Raw genomic sequence first — 22,559 nt, 5'->3', positions numbered from 1 at the left:
CGTGATGTATTTTCTTGGCGGTTGGAGTCAGTTGATAGCACGTGCATCCTCTTCGTAAAGACGGGTAAAGCGAATCCTAGTTGGTGGGGGGATCTGAGTTTCCCCAGGCCCACTTTCAGGTCACTGAGCTACGTGTATAACGCTATTACTACTGGGTATCGGGCCTAAAGAATATATGTAATGACGTGCAAGTGGGACCTATGCCGTGTCTATGCTAGAATTTCGGTCAGCACTTGTGTAGACAGTGGATCTACTTATGTATCTACATTCTGTAATTTGACATGATCAACATGAACACCGTAAGCTGCCTACTAAGTTGCTAAGTGTTCACTGGCTTGCTATAATCTGCCATGTCAGGTTGCGTGAACTTTCCAAGCAAAGAATTACGCAGACGGTTCAAATAGGTTGTACATTGTTAGTTGATGCACATATGTACATAGCAGCATAATGCAGGGCACAATCTAGGATCAACAAGTGTTAAGCATGCAGCCATTCCATTCGTAGAAACCATCATGTGAGGGATGCATATCCCTACACGGGGTATAGAGAATCCTTTCTATAGGCCAATTACTCAAGGTACATACCTGAACAGCCCCGAGTCAGAGCTCCCCTGGTTCACTGATAGCCTATCCCGAATAGGTCGACCCGTGCTAAACAACCACCGGTGAAATTGACATTGCAATCTGAAAGCAGATAGAATGGCTTGGAAGTGCAGCTTGGTATCTTCGAATATCTGTATATAAGGAGGACAAGACGACTTGAGAAGGAGAACCATCACTCACAACGAGATCCAGCCTTCAAAGCACATCTTCGGACTTCAATCCCTCCAAACGCACTCTTCAAGCCTTTCTCAAGAATCACTCTTGTCCCACCACTCCCCTCCATCACCATGCGTTTCACCGTCCCCTTGATTGTCATGGCCGCGGCTCTTACCAATGCCGCAGCCATTCCCGAGGCGAACACCTTGTCTCCTGTTGTCCTTACCAGCGTACGACCTCCACATCCCTTCCAAAAACCACCTCTTCCTAACCATGCACAACAGGACGGCGTAACCTCCGAGGTCCTCGACCTCTCCGCCGACTTGGACAAGCGCCAAACCCCCTCTGCCAACGCCCAAGTCATCGGCGACAAATCTGGCAGCGCTGGCCAAGCCGTCGGCCGTGTCCTCAACGCCATCCTTAACAAGCTCTTCCCGCTCAAGGACTGGAACCCTGCCCGCGAGACCTTCACCAAGGAGACCACCGCACTCATGTACCAGAACAACCCAGACCGCAACCGTTGGGTCGCCACCGTCTGCTACAACAAGGGCTGGGACGTCAAGGACCGTGGCGCCATCTCCGACGTTGTCAGCATGAAGCTCAGCCTCGGTGCTTTCCACACCGACTACGACTGCATGTACATCGGCCGCCACAACCAGTTTTACACTCAGTCGGATGGTGGATACATCAACGTTAGTTTCCCCTCATCTTCTCACAACAAGATCATCATCATTAGAGAAAGGAAAAAAACATACTAACTTTTGTGACACAGCTTGCCTACCAGTATGACAGCAGATTCTGCAGCTACGATGGACGCACTGCCGATCTTACTTGCAACTAAGAAGCGGTTTTAACTACGGACTGAGTATGTGGTTGAGTTTGGATTCTGACCGAGCGAATCTTGTAAATAAGCGAGTGAAGAATGGATCCGGGATAGCTAGTTATATTTCCAATGCACGGTGATGAACAAACTTGGTTTCTACTGTGCTTATCTTTGCAGTTTTTAGCCACATGTTATGATCAGTTTCCTACCAGGGTGACTTTTGTGCAATAAAGAAACGCGATCTAATCAGCTTTAAGAACCTTTAGTCTTATCAATACTAAGAAAGTTGGGATTTTGATCCTTGGATAGTAGCGCCTAATTACACAACAAATACGAGAATGTCCCAGCGTTTACTGTTCTGCCCTATTGTTGCCATGAAAAAAAGGCTAGTCAGATGCTTTAGCAGAGTGTTCCGCTTGCCACACCCACTTCTTATGGTGCCCTTGCCATACAAGAACTTCCGTCCTTGGGCCCATGTCCAAGATATCCCCCATACTGTCCATAACCAACGTACCAAACGGCGTCGAGAGATCCTAGTGACTTCAATTTAATTACCATGCTTATCAGCCACAATCGCACATCCAATGGCATTTCAAAGGCAAGACGCGATTTAGTAGATGCAGAATACGCTGAAGGCTCTTGGAAGACGATGAGGTCGAAGAGTAAACAACTTGAGAACGTCGTGCCCTCGTCCTTATCCTTCGCATTGGCGATCACTCGCTTGCTCTCTACTTGCCACGGGTCCCGTGCCATACACCGACTCTCTACCTTTGACTGCTTCGCTGGCATCCACCGGATTTCTGCCGCCACCAGTCGGCTTCTTAGCATCCGCGTCGCTCCTCCAAGACCGACTCCGTCATGTGATGCGAACCTTAATCTTGCGCAGCACGGATTGCTGTAATCACTAGCACTGGCAATGATCTCCGACAGAATACTAAATATGGACATGTAGCAAAGAGATGCTGTTGTTGTTTATTTTCAACATTGAAGAAGGCTACAGATGATTAGCGTGCGTTCCTAATTACCCATCCTTCAAGCACTCCATCTGTGACGCCGATCTCGAAGGTAACATGGCTCACCGGTGACTTTTGCCAGCGGAATGTTGAAATCCTCATCCTGGATGCACATTATGTTTTCGAAACGAGTGTATTACACAATGCCAACAAAACGAAAAATAATCAAAAGTGAGATATTTACAAAAGAAATTTAAAACGGGCAACCGTTAAGCATGTCAGTCAGTTGACTATAGTCAGGTCCATCTTTTCCCAATCTTCCTCGCAACACCTCAAATCTTGCATACTCTCCCTCGGATATTCGTCACCTGGTCCAGCCTCAGCCTCACATTACCCAGGCTCGCATACTCCTTGGAGCTCATGCCACGTCTAGCGTTGGCAGCATTTTTGAAACCACTCCGACCAACGCCAGCACCTGCCACGTAGCTAAAGATAGTTAGGAAAGCGTTTTCGGGGTTCTCCACTAGGTCATAAACCACCAGACCGGCCTCACCGGCCGTGCCAATGAGACGAAGCATACTTCGGACTGCTGTCAAGCCCAAACTACCAGCGGCATTGCCAGCTACGGGGATAAAGAACAGAATACCCATGATGAAGTTGAGGATCATCTCCTCTCGTTCTTTCTTCTCGAGTTCATTTGCCTTCTCCACAATCTTCTCCATTGCCTCAATAGCCTCGACGGCCGAGTATACAGGGATAGACACGGCATCAACTAAGTCGGCCATTTGAGTTTGCTCTGAATGTGCGCGTGAAAAGTCAGCGTGTTTCTCAAAAGCTTCATGTGGAGGGTGTCTTACCATCATAACGGCCGGCAATACTCATTGTCTTGAATCGATCGAGCGTCTCCTTTGCTATGTCATATGAATCGCCAATCACCTTCTTTGGATTGTAGATCTCGATGTTATCGCTTGGTCGGGGGTAGTCGTACCACCAGTCAGGCAGTTTGTCGATGCATTCGTTAACTTCCTCCCCGGCATATTGACAGCCATTGCTATGCCTCACGCGCCTTCTTCCAAACGAGACCCACGACTTCTCGATACCCCAGGTCTCTCCAAGGTCCTTCCAGAAGCCTTCCTCGTCTTTGAAGCTGAAGGTCGCGTTAGGGATCCTTTCACCAACATCTAAGCCTTTGTCCCCGAACTCCATCTTCGGGCAGGCGATATCCAAAGTCATACGACCACTCTTACAGTTCTCATCGCCGTCAACACAGGTCAGTCTGCATGTTGGGTATGTGCAGTCCGAGCAGCACTCAGCGTAGCGAGTTTCTTTGCAATTGAAATACTTGTCGACCTTGTCAGTGGCCATGAAGTTGTTGATTTGCTCCGGCACTTGGTCCTAGTAAGCGCAAAGGCTGGGTCAGTCTGTGCCGCAAGCATTCCAAAGAGGTAGTCTCACCCGAGAGTATTGTGCGTAGACATCAAACTTCTTGTCGTAGCCGTTGTCCATCAAGTCTTTGTACTTCTTCAGAGCGCCTTCGTAGTTGGAGATCTCTACATCGAGCATGTATTGCTCAAGACAGTGGGCGGGTAAGATGTCCTTAGCGTCTTCAATCTGGTCCAAGCTATCGTACTTAGCCGTGCATCCGGACCAGTAATACCGATCAATGTAGTCCTCCTCCTCGTCGTCGCTGTCACCGCTTCCACTGTATAACGTTAGCCTGAAGTGGCTCACTCAGCCATGAGAATCAAATAATGTACTCATTGAATGCCTGCAAGTCCACAGCCCAATCAGTCGTGCCTGCAAAATTGTAGGAATCGTAAAATTTTGCACGTTCCGCTTTTATGTCATCATCCATCCACGCCACCCACTCAGTGTCGTTGTAGACCATGATGTTCGACCCTTCGCTCTTCCACATCTTCTTAACATTGCCAAACTTGACAATTTCGTTAATCTCTGCGTTAGATATGTAGCCTGCAGTTTCTGTGCAGCGTCCTTTGGCAGCGTTCGACAGTCGAGGCGATCCAGTAAATCTACACTGTTCAGAGTCGCACCCAGACTGAGCCATTTTGAACGATCGACCATAGCTGGCAACGCCGACTACTACTTTATTCGACGCTGCGCCAGCCTTGGTAATCATCGAGAGAGCATCCTTAGTTTCGGTCTCATTTACGTGGGACCTCAGACAGTTTCCTGTGTCGCAACCAGGCGACGTCCACTTATTACCGTAGTCCCATTGGCCGTGAAGATCGTAGGTCATGTAGACAATGTAGTCTAGGTCCTTAGCCATGTTCTTAATAGGAAATGACTTCAGGTACCAGTATGATGCTGGTGCTGCGAAGGAAACCGACTTGGAAGAGCCAACGGAAGACTTCAGGCTAGAGAGAAGCCTATAGTAGTTCAGGCCGTTCACAGGATCGTCAGAAGGAATATCTGGGATGTCAGGAGCCTAAAGACCACATGTCAGCCCCAACTAAGCAACTAATTCTTGAGTGCAAGTAACACTGACGCCTGGATATTCCCAATCGAGGTCAATACCATCAATATTATGTTCATTCATGAAAGAAATAAGGTTGTTCTTGAACTTATCGCGGTTGGCCTAGAGATCGATATACAACGTCAGTTTACGTGTGCTTCAAAAGCATTTCGCACAAGGTGTTCTCTTACAGGCTTCGCGGCATCGCGGAGAATCTGGAAAGTTCCCGGCTCAGTACTGAAGGCCCAGCCACCAAGCGAGACGATCTTCTTCACGCCTATCATTCCCTTGAAGATTTCGAATTGTTCCAGAACCTTGGGGTCGGTGATCTCAACCCGGTAGTCGCCTCGAGTGACATTCGCAAACGCGAAATGTATATGGGTATAGGTGGACGTATCGATTTGGTCGACGTGCATTGTCAGGCAAGCTAGAGGATCGCTTCAGTCAGTTTGTGCTAAATATGACGTTTATGTAAGAAGGCTCACGGCGGTTGAAATTCCAGCTCTCATAATATGCCACCTTTATCTTGCTGGCTGGAGCTGAACCCTTAATGATGTCTCTGCCGCAGTTGCTGATGCCTATGTCCCGATTAGTCATTGAAATGCGATATAGCGACGAGTAGAAGACTCTCTGCCGAGGATAGTCACGCAAAGATATCGTGAACGTCGGAGGCATAGATGCTCAGCCATAGATGGAGACACTTACAGCCATTCTTGCCAGGAGCAGAAGTTCCGGGAGCACCCGTCTCGGACTTGGAGATGACACAAAAGTCGTCGGTCATGCCACACTGGCCCCAAATGTTACAGCAAACGTTCAGTGGGCAGGGGTTGAGGGTAGCCAAGTCTGTTCCAGCGGGCGGTTGGGTTGTGCCATTCATCTTGTTTAGTTAGTCTTTGTGCTCCAACTTCAACAAATGGAAATAAGTTCTTACCGTTGGTCCACACACAGCGTTCTAGAAAAGCGAGGTTGTCAGTCATGGTGCTCTCATCTTGGTGGGATAGTGGAGCGGAGGGAGGGATAAATACCGGAACGTTGGCAGGCATGGGAGGGCTGCCCTCACTGACACACATTTTGAAGTCTGGGAAGAGACGGTCGCACCCGTTCCAACCCCATGTCTTCTTGTTGAAACTCTCAAGCTCGGCCACCGTGATGTCGCGGGAGACGGCGATCTTAGAGCAATAGTCATCCTTTTTCGTCGTGTACACGGCGCAATTGCCGTTCGCATCCTTCTTTGGCTTTATATCTGGGTATTTACCATTCGAGCAGCAGACTTTTTGACCTTCAATTAATTTTGAACAAAGGTCAGTTTTGGTGTTCACCTTCATGAAGTCTGCTGAGCTAATGCCGCACTTTGAAGCAAGGGAGCCGCAGCTATCGCCGCTAACCACGTCTATCGTTTTGCAGGTACCATCTGAATTGCCGGCAGGCAAAGTGCTTGGCAGAGTTCCCGTGCTACAGCAGACCTTTTCATCTTTTATAAGTGTATTACAGAGATTCTGGCGGTTAAACTTTTGGAGATCAGCCTGGCTTATCCCGCACCGACCGGCGACTGCATAACAGCCATCGCCGGACTGAACGGTGGTTGTCCTGCAATCAGCCCTGATACTAAGATGTGATCTGGACTTCATGCGAGCAGGTATAGTATTGTTTGCTGCAGTTGTGGTATTAGTACCGTTCAAAGCGCCAGCGATGGGGCCGGGGACTCGGAGGTTGACATCCATCCACTCCTCGCCCGAGGTGGCTGATACGCAAGCTCCACTAGCCCAGGTCCTAACAGCTTCCTGAACAAAGGCAAGATTCTTTGCACTTGTGGCAACGATTCCCAAGCTATAATCTGCGCCACGGCCATCGGATCCACATAGCTAATCAGCCCATGTTAGTAACAGTATCGCGGCGACTCAGTATATTAGCACCTACCTGTACTACGGTGGTCTTTGAGATGGCTTTTTCTTGCATGTATTGAAGAAGCTTCTCAAGAACGACCTTAGTGATCCCGTGCTGATGGATTTCAGCTCCAGCAAAGAGACCAATACTTGACGACTGATAGTAGGCAAACTCCATTGCATTGTTCGTGCAGGAAGGCTCTTGTAACTCGAGGTGATTAGCGATCTGGCGGCCAGCGGAAAGGAGGTGGTTCACGGAGAACTCGCTGTCGGCTCCTACGTGCGGTTGGTGCAAGTAAATGGAGTTCCGTTCCAAAATTCGGTTAGCAGTCGTACAAAGAGATGCTTTCCCTTCTTCGGCTACAAATGCAGCCTTGATGCCAGAATCATAGTCGGCTGAGCAAGCCCTAACAACTGTTCGTGCGGCATCGTCGTCGACGGCTGATTTGACAACCATGTCGAGTAGCATAGTCTCGTTGCATAGTGCTAGCTTCGTGGCATCAGGATACAAGAACCATTCAGCTCTCGAGGTCACTATGTGAAGTGAGTAATATGTCACCGAAGTTTCGAACTAAACCTACAGTTTTTGTTGTTTGCCGTGCTACAAGATGAAGGGCAAGCCCTGAGGGCGTCTGCTGATACCCGTTGCGCTGCTGCCAACCATTCATCGAGGTCGTCACCAGCATCTTCGGCTCGAATGGCAATGTGATCATCATGTGCGTTGGCCAACACTCCCAACTGGGCGATCAGAACGAAAGAGTGGAAGAAAGCCCTCATAGTGGCAAAGAAAAGCAAAAGGAGTGTTCAAAACGAGTGTAAGTTGCTCCTGCACTGAAGAGAGCAAATGCAAGAAATGCAGACGAGCGTGGATTTGGAGTACATATGAGTTTCTCTGGACATAGATAATCACGTGCGTCGTACATTGAAGAGCCGGACACGATTAATGCTACCCATGTAGATTTGCCTCTCCAGGAGCAATAGTTGGGCACGGAAGAACTTCTTTTGAGGCTTAGTACATACTATGCATCTGAATTGAGCCGTGGGATACTTTGAGTGGCCAGACACGGGACGCAAACCGCGGTCTGCCTCGGAACTCATACCCTGGGATGTCACCATGCGCGGTTGCGATTAATTGTGAGTAGAGTGTAGGAACCTTAGGCCGTTTCGAGCAGGGGTGCCGGCGATAGCTGCCAAGACACGCTACCACAGCCGTAGTAGATGCAGGGGCAGTTGGACCCTGCGGCATTGCCCTTGGCCCTGTGCCCAGCTAGTGTGCGGCGTAGTCCTACTACCAGACCGGCCAAGACGGGACGGACGACCAAGCACGAAAACATTAAATTTGTGCAAGATACCCCGGTATCATATCGGCTCTTCTTGGAGAATCCTACTGCGGCACTGATCCACTCCATACACACGGTAGCTACAGGGTGAGTGGGCAGTGGCCTGCATCCTAGTTGGAGATTCAGCCCATCACGCAGCACAGATCTAACCTCAATACATGACTTTAATCTGCCTGTTTACGGGCAAGCATGCTAGCCACTCTCGATACATCCCGTACCCTCTAGGGTTCCAATGGTTGGGTCTAGATCCGGTCAACGCTTCGGCAGACATGGCGGATGGTGGTTAGAATGAGCAAGTCATCGGGCTATCCACATTGGGTTTGTTCAGGGATTTTGATTAGCAAGACTCGGACAAGGATGCATGCTACTATTGGAAACCCTGTAAACTTCATGTGCCTGGATTCTCGACAAGCGACGCTGTCCATCTGCGTGTATACCTAAGTGTCCTCCATCTCCCACTTGGAGCAGGCTCGTCACCGAGACGTCCATCTTCAGTCATTCATTCAATACTATCTTTACTCCGGTCGCTGCTGCTCTATAGTACCACAAAATGAGGTGTTCTCTTCTTTTCACTCTTTTCTATCTCTTCGTGGCCGCATGGGCTGGCGGATATCAAGGCTGCCTCGAACGCGTGTGGTTATACCAAGCCTACTTGATCGACAGTCTCAACGACTACAATGATCAAACAATCGGTTGGCAGTGCAAAGACAAAGGGATCACTAAGAGAACAACGACATGTAGCAGTTGGGTTAGAATGGTACGTCGCATCTGCATACATATACTTCCTAATTAGACTGACTTATTCGGTACACCAAAAATTAGCCAGGAAGCAGTAGTGGTTCGACGCTGTCATACGACCAGTTCATATTCAATCTAGGTAGGGTGGGAGACCGTACTGGATGGTCCGTAATGTCAGGGGGCAAGCTTGATCTGGAAGCGACAGCTTTGAACACATACAACAAATACCTCACGCCACGGCCTGGTCAGGCCCCGGGTACCGCCAAGGTCAAAAACTTTGGTGCGCATTTAGCCGTGAAGGGCACTTTCGAATGGAACGCGTGCATCATGAAAGTTGGTGAAGTGTAAGTAAAATTCCTTTTGAATGAGGTGTAAGGTAACCACTAACTCTGTATATCCATGTTTAGCGTAGACAGGACGTACAGGGATAAATCTGCTGGTATGGATGATGCTACGAAGAAGTTATTCAAGGATTTTGGTGGGTGGCATTTGCATCACTGCGCGCCGACACTACATACTGATATGCCATGAACGACTAGATATGATGAGAGAACTCGTCATCAAGGCGCGTGCAGCTGACCATGCTCCTTTCCTCATCAACGAGGCACGCCAGAAACTGTCGGGGATGAACATAGAACTTGAGCCTCTAGGTGCGTAGGATACAGACGTCTATGAGAGACGGTAGCTAACAGTCTATGCTAATCTGTAGGCACAAATCCGGTACGTGAATGCGGCCTGTATTTCTGGATGGACTCAGTGCTCTGGCGCAGCGATGACTCAGTTCTTTTTGCTTACTAGATCACATTTAGGTTGATCCTAACAAGAAATGGGAAACAGTCGATTGGACGGCGACCGAAAAAGCAGCTCTCGAGGCAGGTGATAAGGATGCAGGAAAGAAGATCAGAAAATTCTTGGGTGATTGGTACAGCGGTAATAAGGACGCTAGAGACCACGACCAGGTGATCAATTCTTTCAAACATCAGCGGGATCAACAGCTTGCCTGCGGTCGATAGATGGAGGAGAGGGTTGTCGTTAGAGTTCAGCAAAGATCTTCAAAATTCAGCTTTGGGCTACAGTATTGTGAGATGGTTTTAGAGTAATCAACAGCATGTCATTGGTAGAATTATGGCTCTATTTTTCCTACTGCCAACATCATATTTGATTTAGTCTGAAAACTCGTCATCAGTGTTGAATGCTTTGCCGGTAGCTTCTACCCGCCAGGCCATCAGTGTTTCTCTACCTATGGTTTCTAATTCCAAGCCACGCGCAACTCGACCATCGAATGCGTCAATGAATAGCAGGTTTTCAATGGCGCAGGGCCAGCAATGTTCATCTGTAGCGCCATACCACATCCAGAAACCATCTGCGCAGTCTATGTGAATCTCTTCCACATTAACAAACTGCTCAAGCTCCTTGTTTTCAGTATGGTAGAAAAAATCATTACCGTTCTCTCGACTAAACTTGAGACGCTTGATTGCTGGTGCGATATGCTTGTAAAGGCTGAAATAAGTAGTCCCGATATCCACCATATCAATGTTGAGATTCAGCCAGACATAGCGCTGCTCGGCGTCGTGAGGTCCGGCTTCTCTCGGGTTATTGGGCATGAACACTCGTTCGTAAAGCCCAAGGTTTCGAGCTTCCCGGCAGGACTGTAGTGTGGCGGGTACTGGCGTAGACGAAAGGGTTCGTGTTAGACCCCACACTCCGTCACTGGTGACATGCCAATCTTCAACACGCCGGACGTCGACGGTGCGCGGTTCGACGGTGTCCTTCCAGATTTGCTCTCGGAGCTCCAGAGGAAGCCGCGGAAATGGATGAAAAGTGGCCATGGTGTAGGATAGCAACCGATTATGCTAGCGCTACCGCTAGCAGGCAGAGGCGTGGGCAGCAAAGGGGCCGATATGCTGTAAGAAGCTGGTAAGGAAGGCTGTCACACCGAGGGATGCGTTTGATGCTAGACGCTCCGCGCTTAGCCTTATACTATGGAAAAAATCCAGATCAGATACGGTGTAGCGAAAGTTCGGTTGGCAGAATTTTCGAACGTTTGACTCAATTTTGGGTCACCTGCTTCTGTACCAAGACGGATACAAGTCCCAATGCAAGTGCGGGTGAGCAGGGGCCAGGATACTGTTAATCCGCACTTCTAGCGTGAACGCATACGGGCCGAGGCCGGGGTGGCTAAGTGCCAACATGGGGCGACTGTTACACGTGCACAAGGGCGTCTCCACAGTAGCGCGCGCTTCCTTCTACCGAGATGAGCAAAGCAGAAAAGCCACCTCAAGATACTTGGCGACGCCTTCCAGATTGGTCAATACATCCGGACGAAGACCGTGCCGCATCCCAAAATCCCGGCAGCTATGAGCGTTTTTGTACACAGGTATGCAGCCTAGCCCAAGGACGCTCCATGTCACCTTCCAACGCTCGGCTGTCCCGTGGTCTAGAACTTAGCGTTGATATGCACAAGGGACTCGGGAAGCGTAAACAAATTGTTTCATCGGCGAGAGCCTGGGCTTCTCCCCCTCTTTCTAACTTTACAAAGAGTGCCGTAGACTTGTCTCTGACTTGTTTCCTAACCTCAAACCCATCTTCGTCTTTCTGGGACTTTATCCGTTAGCAGGCTTGCATCATGAGGACTTCTTTAGCATTGTTGTTTACAGCGCTTGCTCAGCGAGCTGTCTCCACACGCAGTCCGCTCCTCCAATGGGACCCCGATACGGTCAAGGATTGTGTGGAATGGTACAATAATGGCGAAGGCAAGACTTGTGAATACGTGCGCAAGCTCGTCGGCAGTAAGCTCCCTTTGCCCAGCTAACAACTTACCCATACTGATCTTGTAACTTACTACACAGTCACAGCAGCAGAGTTTTACGAATGGAACCCTTCAGTTGGCCCTGATTGCAGCAGCTGGCGTCGGCAATCCTACTGCGTCATGACGCAAACAAAACTGGACGCCTGGGAACCAACGACAACCTCCTCGACGGTGACCACCACCACTACGAAGAGCACAAGTTTTTCTCTCGCGCCTTCCCCTACCGCCTGGGACGCCCTGGGATGCTACACTCAGAATCCGACCCACCCGCTCCTCCAGCTGAACACAAATGCAAATGGAGACGCATCTCTAACTATTCCCAAGTGCAAGAACAGTTGCTATCGCCGCGCCTTTAAGTTCGCAGGTGTACAGGAAGGCAATCAGTGTTTGTGCGGCAGCTACGTAAACGGCGAGTGGACAAAGAATCAGACCGACTGCAACGCTCCTTGCACTGGTAACAAGGCAGACATGTGTGGAGGCAAGGGCCTTGTCAATGTTTTCGAGGCATTGGAGAACACTGCGCCAGCCACCACTACCGCTAAGAGTGCGAGTGTCACAAACACTGCCACTAAGAGCGCGAGTGTCACAAACACTGTCACTAAGAGCGCGAGTATCCAGGCCGCTACGGCTAGCAACGGCGCCATAAAGAACAGAGCTCTCTTTGGGATGGGCTTTTAGGCTCACGCTGTTTCGGCGGGTGTTCTTGGTTGATGTAGATATACTTCTAATATGATATTCGGTGATTGCTTGTGTAGAGTTAGAGTGACTACTTGCTTATCTCCTTGCTATCGCATGTACCGAAGAGCATGCGTCAGTGAAATCAGACTCCACCTCCCTACAGATAGTCCTTACTGCCTTCCTAGTAAAAGAGTGAACCGCAACTAGGATCATTCCCCACGGTACAATAGGCAAAACACTCGCATTGCAAACATTTTACCTTCTTCGCATTCTATAGTCCTAACTGTGCTGCCTAGATTCTCCCCTGTTATTAATCAAGTACCGCTAGATAATATCGTATTCCTTGGCGTTAGGGAAGGGGACTTGCTTGGCATCAGCATAAAAAGCTTGGACAGTGAATGCCGACAAGACTCAAGTACGTGCAGTCGAGGGAAACATGTTGCAGCCTAAATTGAAGGGCAAATGAACTAAGCTTGATTTGAATGTCTGTCATCTTACCGCCCATTTAGTGTTAGTGTGTATATAATTACATCCCGATGTTCACAGCACGGCCCTTCATACGGGTACTGCCTAGTGCCGGCTACGAACGAAATAGACAGGGTTGTCGCACGAACGCACGCTGAGTCCATGCAGAATTCCAGTTTGCAAAGAGATGCCTGAATTTGGACCTCGCTATAATTAGTCTTCATTTCCGTCGTGGATGGCGACAAGCAGTAAGTGGCCTCGGCTACTAGGTCTACTTACTACCGGCAAAATGCAAGGCGCCGGGGTCAAAGCTTTCCCAGGGTCTTTCACCACGCCACTTAACTGTGCCGCAATCCTGCAGTACAGAAATTTCACCTCCCACAGTGGCTCATTTTATTATGCATGGACCTAGCCTAGACCATAATTATGACTAGTATGCCAAGGAGCTACGAAATAGACGTAGTATACGTGCGCTGGTAACTACCACAAAGGATCACTGTCTGAATATCTTCACGGCACGACACCATCAGACTCGCATGTACGACGCTGACTCGAGATGCGCTTTGCTGCTTCTACCACAAACAATAGTTTCTCGGTTGGCGAGAGCTCAAGCGAGGTGCAAAGAGTAGTGGCCTAAGAATAGCACCCGCATAGGTGCTTCGTAGCCCTGCTGATAGAAAAATTCAGACCCGGTCAAATGATCCGTCCGTATACTGTGCAGAGCAAGAGAGCAATTCACTCCTTGTAGTGACTATACACGCTAGTCTAAGGCTGCCAGACTTGGACTCAACCTCGGCGGCGCATATTCATCCAGCTTGTGCCTTTAGCGAGGCATGCTTCGGTTGCATATAAGAAGATGTGTCCATTCTGAAGACCAATCTCTAGGCATTCATTCATTTTTTTTTCTGCCCACTCGTGCATTCGCAGCCATGTTGTCTCTAACTGCCAGTCTTCTCTTGATCGGCGGTTTCTTCCAGGGAGTCGTGTCAACAGCCCGCATCTTGCCTCGCGATGGACGGTTTCCAGCATTGCCTTATGCGGATGACACTACCAAGTACTGCGTTTGGTGGCTCGACTACGAGTCTGTCGGATCATGTGTGGATATGCTTGAGGCCAACTACATCAACCTTGAGGAGTTTCGTCGATGGGTAAGAACTCCGCAGCCTCTCTGTGCTTGCAAACGCGCTGACAAGACATATAGAACCCTTCTGTAAACGCAGACTGTGGCAACCTGGTTGTCGGAAAGTCGTACTGTGTTGAGACCGCCGATGAGCCGGCAGCCTCTGATCCAGCTCCAGCTCCAGCTCCAGCTCCAGCTTCGAGTTCTACTTCATCTGTACAATCGTCAGCTGTGCCCACGCCCTCGACATTCACAACCTCGTCACAGCCTGTAATCACAAGTTCTGCAAGCAAGTCAACGCCACCATTAACGACCACAACCACAAGCGCCGGAAATGGAGTGGAAACTCCTCAGCCCACCCAGCCCGGCATGGTAAGAGATACATGTATGAAATGCATATGACACATTCGCTAACTTGGTACCTACGAATCTCTCAGGTTTCAAACTGCAACAAATTCCACTACATCGGCCCCAATACTGTCTGTAGCCAGGTCCTCAGCTACCAGAAGATTTCAATGGAAGATCTTTACCGATGGAATCCATCAGTCAACGCAGATTGTACCGGACTGCAGAAGTTGGTAAACGTCTGCGTCGGTGTCATCGGCGGCTCCACGCCTACACCAACGCCTACCCCCACCGCCACTAAGGGTAACAACGGCGTAGAGACCCCTCTACCAACCCAGCCAGGCATTGTTTCCAATTGTGCCGTCTTCCATTACATCGGCCCCAACACTGTCTGTAGCCAGGTCCTCAGCTACCAGAAGATTTCAATGGAGGATCTTTACCGATGGAATCCATCAGTCAACGCCGATTGCACAGGTCTGCAGAAACTAGTAAACGTATGCGTCCGCGTCATTGGTGCCACAACAACTACACCCAAGCCCAGCACCACCACCACCACCCCAGGAAACGGAATCCAAACGCCTCAGCCAACACAACCAGGCATGGTGAGAAAACGTTCCATGTACAAAACCACATGCGAGACATAAAACACTGACGTGGTCACTCAGGTCACAAACTGCAACAAATTCCACTTCATCAACCAGGGCGTAGTATGCAGCCAGGTAATCAGCTACCAGAAAATCACCCGCGAGGACTTCGTCAAATGGAACCCCACCGTCAACGACGACTGCTCCGGCATGTGGGCCAATGTCAACGTCTGCGTTGGCGTCATCGGAGGTGTCTCGTCGCCAACACCTACCACCAGCGCAGCCAACCCCATCCAGACCCCCCAGCCCACCCAACCAGGCATGGTCTCGAATTGCAAAAAGTTTCATTACGCAGCACAGGGCGTCGTCTGCAGCCAGCTTACCAGCTACAACAAAATCAGCCTCGCCGACTTTGTCAAGTGGAATCCCGGCGTCGGCTCCGATTGCAGGACAATGTGGGCTAATACGTATTTCTGCGTCGGTGTTTGAGAAAAAAACAGAGAGACTGAGAGATTTTTTTTTCTTTTCGTTTGCCTTGGGGGAGGGGCGCCGATGAGAAATTCTCTCTCTTGTCAACGCATATATGTATATAATGTAGATAACGGGTTCTTTTTTTTTTAAAAAAAAAATGTAAATAAATCTTGCATGATTAACCCCCCTCCGTTTTGGCAAAATCAACCATTTTGGAAGGTAAAAAAAAAAAAAAAAAAAAAAAAAAAAAAAAAAAAAAAAGGTACAAGGTGCAGACTTTCCAAATTGTGACATGTTAGTGCTCCTACGCTTTTTTGGGGGGTTTTGGTTGCAATCTGGATTAAGCACAAACCACCGAATCTTTAGCGAATATATGTATCAATCCTAATAAAGCAAGTGTCATCAACCCACCCACGCACCCATGTCCTTCGCTAATCGTACTTATGCTCGCTTAATTAGACGACATATCCGCGCGCGTCCCCGCCAACAACCCCCCCCCCCCTGTATCGCTTAAAACCTAGTAGGTTTTAGTGGAGCCCTTCTTTTTTTGGGGGCAAATAGGAAATAACAGTAGTAATTGGAGAATAATGACGAAGGAAGGAAAAAAACAATCTAGTTTCTATGTATGACCAATATGCATATCTAAGTGTACTTAGGGTATTAAACTCCCCAGAGCGCCTACGCAGTTGTAGCCCATAGTGTTTTGTGCGCGTGTGTAGGCACTCAATGTATGAAAATTTCGCATTCTATTGTCCCCAAAAAACCAAAGGCTGTGGGTGATTAGTTGCTGTTGCTTGGTCTCGTTCCCCTTCTTGCACATTGTTATCTGTCCGTCTTGATCGGCTCTTTGAACTCCCCCCCTCCCCCCCCCACATTTCTTTCCTAATCCAGCAACTACTCCGTCCAAATGTCTTGAGTGTTCGGATTTAGAAGAGAAGACCCGCGTACTCGCCTAGTACGCCTTCTTTACCGCCGTCGAAGAAATCGTGCAGACCGTCCATGGCGGCAAATTTGCTTGCAATTTCCAGCCCGCGCAGTCGCTCTGCCTCGATGACATCCCAGTTCCATTCGTCTGGCTGGACGACCTTGGGTAAGCTAGTTTCGTTTTGCTCGTTTTCTTCAGGCGTGGTGGGACCGTGGTATTCCCATCCCTCTGGTTTCAATGGGACCATTTCAGAGTCTATGAGGGCCTGCTCTGGCGGGACTGTGATTCTACCACGCTTAATGACATACTTGGCAAGTGCAGTCGCGTAAACTGCGCCTTTCAACTTTTCCGCATCAACATTTGCAGAGCGGCTTCTTGACTTCTTCCAAGGCTGCAGTGTCCAGCTCTCTGGCTGAGCTACGCCGGGCTTGACGAGATGAGTAACGAGGTAGAACCATTTCCTGTCCCAGCAGAGTAGCCTGGTCCACATTTCAAATTTTTGATAAGGCGGAATCTCCCTCTTGAACAGACAACTTATCCCGCCTAGCGCAATGATATGCCTGCCTGATGTGCCCTCTGTGGCTCCCATGGCTCCAGCCACCTTGGCGCTAGACCGACGACTCTGTTTTCGGATGGCGTTACGCATCAACGCGGTAAAGAGGTGGGTGCGTGAAACGTCCATGTCGCTGAAGTAGGTACTGTTGGACTTGTGCAAGTTGTAATCTGTTTCGACGAGGGTGGTCCGAGTCGAGGAGATCATAGGTTGGAACAGGGCATGGGGAGGAATGGGCGTAGGCTGGACGTAAATGTGGTAAAACATGGCGCGAAAAATGCGTATCTGGGTGGCTGATCAGTTTTGCTGGCTCGCATCTCGTATAGAGTAAAAACAGTCATACATGCCAGACAAAAGGCAGGTTCTTCAGGTTGCCCAAGGCAAGAAGAATCGCAGCTATCCTCCACAAACCACCAGGCGCGTTATAGCCTGTCCAGCGAGCCAGCGCAGCCAGCAGGCCGTCTCTCCATGCCGGTTGCGCCACGAGGACTGCCATGGACGCGCCTGCAACGACAACGCCTGTCGTTTGCGCCATGGTTACCATACCAGATTTAGCCGAAGAGAACCTCAAGGAACGAAAGCAACAGCAAAGAAAACACCGATTGCGAGATTTGAATGCAAGAACGTTGGTCGGACAAAGTGCAGCAGACCCACCCTGATTGAATTGTCACGTTTCTAATCACAAGCCTCGGCTCGGAGTTTAAAGTCCCGACGGTCCATGCTGTCGCATCAATGTGGACAGGGAAATCAATGATTAATTATAACACAATCCACCCCAAAAAGTCCAATCGCTCGGCCACGTGTGGGGCTGGACAAATGACTGGGGGGTTCGTTTATTAATGCTCGCGCTGGAGAGGATTACTTTTTCTTGCCCTTTGTCTTATCTACTACGTCGACCCAGTTCTTGTTGACGCCTCGCTTCTCCAACGCCTTGATGATGGCGTCCTTTTGCGGGCCTTGGACCATGACTTCCATGACAGGAGCTTTAGGACTAGAACCTTGCAGTTTGTCGATGCTGGTGCTGCCTGCACACGTCTTTCTCAGTTCATCGGCTAGAGGTTGAGGGGGAATATAGTAAGATTCCAGGCCATGAACCTTTGTGACTGTCTTGTTGCCACTGCGTGTCTCGAGGATGATTTGAATCTTGGGCGGAGCGCCTGCTTTGGGTTTCGTGTCTGCGATGCTGGCATCGTTGCGAAGAATTGCGTGCAAGGGAGAGGCAGCCGCGAGCATGCGTTCTGCCAGGGCATCTCTAGGCATGGCTCCTGATGAGAGCGCCGCGTTGTCGGCTGCCGATGAGCCCAGCAGTGCGTCTGCTAGCTGGGGATTTATGCGAACAAGACGCTTGTTCTTTTGATCAATGAGGTTCTCAGCCTCGACATATGCCAAGAGGATCTGCTTGAGCTCGGCTGGCGTGTAAAGTCCTCGAGTGTCCGCTTTGGAAGCAGCGAGTATAGGGGCTAATTTCTCCTTGGGTCGGAGCACAGAAACAAGCTTTAACTTTTGGCCGAGTGACGGGTCGGCGGATGGTGGTGGGGCGGCCTTATCGTTTGTACTCGTGGCAGTCGGGCCGTCCTTCTTGGGTAACCTGTATGGGACAAACGACTCCAACTGGCGGTCTTTGAAATCAATGTCGAGCACAACAACCTCATTGCCGTCACGGTCCTTGGACTTGATGATGAGTTGCTTGTCGAGATACTTGAGGAACTTTCGCAGATTCTTCCAGCTAGTCTTTTTGATTTGCAGAGAGGCGGTCCGCGCAGGGGTGTAGGTGGGGAGAAAGGGCTGGACGAGTTGCGACATGACATGTGACTGGGACAGAGGGAATTCCAGTCCATAGGTGGGGTGTTGTTTGTTGTGGTCCATGTGATAGCGCACTCCAAACAGAAAGGCGTTTTTGAAGGCATCGTCGATTTCTGGAGCATGGTTAGTTGTCAGGTCTGGGGCGTGCATGCAGCGAGGGTACCTTTTGTTGTCAGCTCCTTGTCGTCGAGCGTGTCGATGAAATCAGGGTTCGAGGGGGCGTCTTCGCCCTGGACAGCGTCTTGGGTTTCGGGCGGAGAAGGGTCGGCGGGGGTGGTGCCGAGTGGTATGCCGCCGTCTTGATCATCGTCGCCGTCGAGATGGATGGCAGCAGCGCGGTCTGCGAGGGATGCGTCGTGGGATGCGTCGGCGTCCCAGCCGTCAATGGCGTCTGGGGGGTTGCGGCCCGGCTTGCCTGTTGCACTCCAGGACCACAGCTCGTCACCTGCCCAGTGGATGGTGGATACGGCATGGCCCTTTGCGCCTTGCGTGCTTCCCAGAGCACTGACATCGACGATGCACTCGCCCACGGCCATGGGCACAGACGGGGCCTCGAGGCTGGCAATGGCAACAATAGCGCCTTTGGTGGCATGCCTGGGGAAGGGAGGGCCTCGCTGGAGGCCGGGCGTCATCAAGTCGGCGCCCTGCCTGAGCTTGTCGACGACGAAGAGCGGGGTGTGCAGCAGGGGAAGGATGGCGGGGTTGTGCCAGAGCGTGTAGACGGTGGGGTAGAGGCGGTCGCGCAGCTTGAGCCAGAGGACGCGCTGGTCGCCATCGTCGTGGGCGCCGACGTAGAGAGTGCCCGTGACGGTGCTGAGGTCTGGGCCGGCCGTGGTGGTGAAGCGGGCAGACTGGGCATTGTCGGGCAGTATAGAGCGTCGCAGGGCGGTGAGGGCGGCGGCATCGTCGGCGGGCGTGTCTATGGCAAAGTCTGCGATGATCTGGTCCGCTGTCCTGCGCCGGTCGCTCGACTTGAGCGGGGCGAGGGGCTTGATCTGGGCGCTGTCAATAAGGCGAGAGTGTATGCAGGGCTTGCCGGGCGACACTTGCATTGGGCTTCTTCTTGAACATGCTCAATCAGTGGCCGTGTAGTGCGCGGGCGACGGGGGGCGGCGACATGAATGTGTGTGTGTGGGTGTGTGTGTGTGTGGGTGTGTATGTGGGTGTGTGTATGTGGGTGTGTGTGTGGCGGGGCAGGCGATGACGCTGCGCGGGCTGCTGCTCGCCCAGCACAAACGACGCAGGGGCAATGGACCATGCATATGCAGATACGTTGACCAAGTGCATGCGTGTGGCCGCAAAGGAAAAAACAAAAAACACCACGCCCGGCCCCTGTATGTACAAGCCGCGAGGCCGCCCTGCACCAAGGTTGGGGAAGCAATGCCCATGCTGGCCACGGCCCAATCCTGCCCTCCCCGCATCCCAGCAGACTGGCCAGGCCGCCGCCGTTGGCACCGAACCCATGTCGCCCATCCGCCGTGCGCCCCAGGCTGGAATGAGAGAGAGTCATCCAAGTAAGTATGGATGGAGCAGGCTAGCAGGCTAGCAGGCTAGCAGGCCTGTGCAGTCGTACTTATACAAAGATGCGCCGTGTCGTGTTATAAAGTACAACAGGTACCACCACACCCATGCATGTGCGCTACCTGCACCCTCGACGCACCGTCGCCCCTGTGCCTGTCTGGCTGTGCCTGTGCTGCCCTCGACACGTCCACACACTCCCTCTCTCTCCAACACATCGACACACACGCCCGGCCTGTCGCGCCCTTCGCCCCCGTCAGCACTGGCTCCGGCACGAGTAAGATCACATCACGGCCAAAAACTCTGCACGCGCTGGCCCGCCCAGCCAGCCCACAGCACTAGCCCACCATGCGCACTCGGCCCCGGAGCCTCTGTGCCGTCCATCCTCCCCAACTGTCCATGGAATCATGCGGAGAAGCGGCGCCACAACAAGGCCATACTGCACCGCTCTGCTCCTGTGCTCCCTGACTCCCTTCCCGCCCTCATAACCCCCCTCCACCCTCGCCCTCTGTCGACTCGCCCTCTCCGCCTCAGCCATGGTAAAAGTGTTGAGCCCCATCTGTGAAGCCCTACGCCGCGTGACATCACTCCTCTCTTCCTCGGCTTCCGCCTCGGCTTTCCGCCTCCAAGATTGAAATTTTTACCCCAACACCATGAGCCCCCTTCCCGACATGGGCTGGCAGGAGAACCACGTCGTCCCAAAGCCCACCGACCGCGAGGAGCTCGTCCTCGAGGCCTGGGCCCAGGGCTACCTCGTCGGCTCCCTCATCATCATGGCCTTCATCACCCTCGCAAACATGCGCAGAGGCGTCTTGTTGCACAAGGTCAGTCGGCGCTAAACACTGCGCGCCTCCCCTCTCCCCCAAATACCTCGCCCGACTTGCTGACATTTTGCTCCAGTTGATTCTCCTCGAAGTAAGTCCTTGATGCCCTTTGATCCTGCCCTTTGTTTTCTAAGGCGCCCCACTGACCAATTACCCACTCAGCTCATTCTCGGCTTGTGGCAAGGCTTCTGGTTGTTCTTCCCCTCCCCTGTCCACGCCTGGTGGCTCTCCGTCGCCGCCATCTTCCTCAATGCTTCGTGGTCGCTGCACAACGTCATTGCCTGGATGAAGATCAAGCCCTTCTTTTCAAAACCCACCAGCTACATCTTCATCGGCACAATCATCCTTGCCCAGCCATACTGGATCCTCGAGATTTACGCAAACTTTGCCTACTTCCACGGCGTCAACAGGCTCTTTCTCAGCACCAGGCCCTATGAGGCTCTCTGTCGCGACCCGTGGTGGATCTTGACCACCATCTACCTCTTCTGGGTCATCAAGACGCAGTATGAGCTCAGCATCAAGGAAATCATACGCATCTCTCCGCGCTTCGGCATCATGCTCTTCTCCATGGTTCTGAGCATCATCTTCATCATAATGGACATCTTGTCTGTCACTGGTGCGCTCGCTCTCCCAGGCCCTACGGGCATCAATCCTTTCTGGAAATTCGCCTTCGTCTTCAAGTGCTTGACCGACTCGGTCGTTCTTGACGATTTCAAGGTCGCCCTGGATCGTCTCCGCGCTTTCCGAATCAGCCGCTTGGGCAGCTTCTCTGGAGACATGAGCGACAGCCGCAGCCGCAACGGCAACAACCTCGTCGCCACCTGGGAAGAGATGGAGAGGGAGGCCAACGCTCTACAAAATGTTCGCAGCCCCGATGGCGACTATATCCATCCCAGCAATTTCCCCTTCAAGCCCAAGCGCGCCCGCAGACCACACAAAGACTCGGTCATGTTTCCAAACCAACCCGACTACCGCGACTGCAACGCAGGCCTAGACCCCGAGGACATTGTACCTAGTGCCCTGGTAGACGAGCCTGCAGGGCCACTAGACAATGGACATCCTGGAAGCACGAAACAGCATCACTTCATTGACGACATGTATGGCCCTGATGAAAGACACAGGGTTGCTGAGAATGACTACGCAGAGGCAATGAGAGACATGCATCGCGATAGCCTACTCACCCCAGCACCAGCCCCCGAGTCGCCGCGTAAATTCGGGCCTCACGGTTGATGGAGGTGCAAAATTCGTTGTCACGTGACTGCCGATCGAATCCTTGGCAACTTTGCAACCCTAACCCGCGCACGAGTCTCGGTCCAGTCCACATCCAGTCTAGTCCGCATCTAAACATGCACTGGATGCCACCACTGGACCCGACTTGATTCCTCCCTGCAGTTTCAGAGCGGAGCCCCAGCCCTAGTCTTAGCACCACAGCGGTGACGAGGCAAATCTCTCGACCGGGTCAAAAAAAATCAAAATTAATAATACGACATGAACGA

The 22,559-nt window shown here is 51.3% G+C and overlaps 9 protein-coding genes across 9 annotated transcripts; 5 read left to right on the top strand and 4 right to left on the bottom strand.

The window, feature by feature from the left end:
• Nucleotides 1-889: 889 nt before the first annotated feature.
• On the top strand, nucleotides 890-1,599 carry PSV08DRAFT_355632 (uncharacterized protein; the record flags this gene model as incomplete). Its single annotated transcript, XM_014225287.1, has 3 exons — nucleotides 890-988; nucleotides 1,043-1,450; nucleotides 1,531-1,599. The coding sequence occupies 3 exons, from the start codon at nucleotides 890-892 to the stop codon at nucleotides 1,597-1,599; spliced, it is 576 nt and encodes a 191-aa protein (XP_014080762.1).
• A 1,267-nt stretch (nucleotides 1,600-2,866) lies between these two features.
• PSV08DRAFT_374013 (glycoside hydrolase) lies at nucleotides 2,867-7,667 on the bottom strand (the record flags this gene model as incomplete). Its single annotated transcript, XM_014225286.1, has 12 exons — nucleotides 2,867-3,330; nucleotides 3,392-3,929; nucleotides 3,990-4,236; nucleotides 4,292-4,980; nucleotides 5,041-5,130; nucleotides 5,199-5,434; nucleotides 5,493-5,585; nucleotides 5,713-5,884; nucleotides 5,939-5,959; nucleotides 6,033-6,869; nucleotides 6,925-7,424; nucleotides 7,472-7,667. 12 exons carry the CDS (start codon nucleotides 7,665-7,667, stop codon nucleotides 2,867-2,869), a joined length of 4,083 nt encoding a protein of 1,360 aa, XP_014080761.1.
• Nucleotides 7,668-8,780: 1,113 nt separating this feature from the next.
• On the top strand, nucleotides 8,781-9,981 carry PSV08DRAFT_251177 (uncharacterized protein; the record flags this gene model as incomplete). The annotated part of the gene is made up of 6 exons (XM_066092437.1): nucleotides 8,781-8,987; nucleotides 9,053-9,312; nucleotides 9,376-9,446; nucleotides 9,508-9,618; nucleotides 9,678-9,688; nucleotides 9,778-9,981. 6 exons carry the CDS (start codon nucleotides 8,781-8,783, stop codon nucleotides 9,979-9,981), a joined length of 864 nt encoding a protein of 287 aa, XP_065948227.1.
• A 116-nt stretch (nucleotides 9,982-10,097) lies between these two features.
• Nucleotides 10,098-10,940, bottom strand: PSV08DRAFT_380639 (uncharacterized protein). Its single transcript, XM_014225284.2, has one exon. It carries the CDS (start codon nucleotides 10,795-10,797, stop codon nucleotides 10,132-10,134), a length of 666 nt encoding a protein of 221 aa, XP_014080759.1. The 5' UTR covers nucleotides 10,798-10,940; the 3' UTR covers nucleotides 10,098-10,131.
• A 585-nt stretch (nucleotides 10,941-11,525) lies between these two features.
• On the top strand, nucleotides 11,526-12,530 carry PSV08DRAFT_209044 (WSC domain-containing protein). Its single transcript, XM_014225283.2, has 2 exons — nucleotides 11,526-11,757; nucleotides 11,818-12,530. The coding sequence occupies exons 1-2, from the start codon at nucleotides 11,595-11,597 to the stop codon at nucleotides 12,453-12,455; spliced, it is 801 nt and encodes a 266-aa protein (XP_014080758.1). The 5' UTR covers nucleotides 11,526-11,594; the 3' UTR covers nucleotides 12,456-12,530.
• A 1,319-nt stretch (nucleotides 12,531-13,849) lies between these two features.
• PSV08DRAFT_187896 (carbohydrate-binding module family 50 protein) lies at nucleotides 13,850-15,458 on the top strand (the record flags this gene model as incomplete). Its single annotated transcript, XM_066091970.1, has 4 exons — nucleotides 13,850-14,068; nucleotides 14,122-14,412; nucleotides 14,478-14,987; nucleotides 15,051-15,458. 4 exons carry the CDS (start codon nucleotides 13,850-13,852, stop codon nucleotides 15,456-15,458), a joined length of 1,428 nt encoding a protein of 475 aa, XP_065948226.1.
• Nucleotides 15,459-16,366: 908 nt separating this feature from the next.
• PSV08DRAFT_374009 (uncharacterized protein) lies at nucleotides 16,367-17,453 on the bottom strand (the record flags this gene model as incomplete). The annotated part of the gene is made up of 2 exons (XM_014225281.1): nucleotides 16,367-17,203; nucleotides 17,262-17,453. The coding sequence occupies 2 exons, from the start codon at nucleotides 17,451-17,453 to the stop codon at nucleotides 16,367-16,369; spliced, it is 1,029 nt and encodes a 342-aa protein (XP_014080756.1).
• An 83-nt stretch (nucleotides 17,454-17,536) lies between these two features.
• On the bottom strand, nucleotides 17,537-20,777 carry PSV08DRAFT_412092 (uncharacterized protein; the record flags this gene model as incomplete). The annotated part of the gene is made up of 3 exons (XM_066093923.1): nucleotides 17,537-18,834; nucleotides 18,885-19,716; nucleotides 20,574-20,777. 3 exons carry the CDS (start codon nucleotides 20,775-20,777, stop codon nucleotides 17,777-17,779), a joined length of 2,094 nt encoding a protein of 697 aa, XP_065948225.1. The 3' UTR covers nucleotides 17,537-17,776.
• A 115-nt stretch (nucleotides 20,778-20,892) lies between these two features.
• Nucleotides 20,893-22,479, top strand: PSV08DRAFT_229768 (uncharacterized protein; the record flags this gene model as incomplete). The annotated part of the gene is made up of 2 exons (XM_014225278.1): nucleotides 20,893-21,063; nucleotides 21,226-22,479. 2 exons carry the CDS (start codon nucleotides 20,893-20,895, stop codon nucleotides 22,291-22,293), a joined length of 1,239 nt encoding a protein of 412 aa, XP_014080753.1. The 3' UTR covers nucleotides 22,294-22,479.
• Between the last annotated feature and the right edge of the window lie 80 nt (nucleotides 22,480-22,559).

The sequence above is a fragment of the Bipolaris maydis genome (genome assembly GCF_028858645.1).
Source record: "Bipolaris maydis strain C4 unplaced genomic scaffold PSV08scaffold_14, whole genome shotgun sequence".
Taxonomy (NCBI): Eukaryota; Fungi; Ascomycota; class Dothideomycetes; order Pleosporales; family Pleosporaceae; genus Bipolaris; species Bipolaris maydis.
Note: the sequence above shows the minus strand (reverse complement) of the source record. Positions and strands in the feature narration are given on the sequence as shown.

Excerpts from the sequence above, each read along its gene's own strand:
- PSV08DRAFT_209044 (XM_014225283.2), top strand. The coding sequence starts at position 11,595 with ATGAGGACTTCTTTAGCATTGTTGTTTACAGCGCTTGCTCAGCGAGCT. Across the intron at positions 11,758-11,817 it reads CGTGCGCAAGCTCGTCGGCA|TCACAGCAGCAGAGTTTTAC; the intron begins GTAAGCTCCCTT and ends CTTACTACACAG.
- PSV08DRAFT_380639 (XM_014225284.2), bottom strand. The coding sequence starts at position 10,797 with ATGGCCACTTTTCATCCATTTCCGCGGCTTCCTCTGGAGCTCCGAGAG.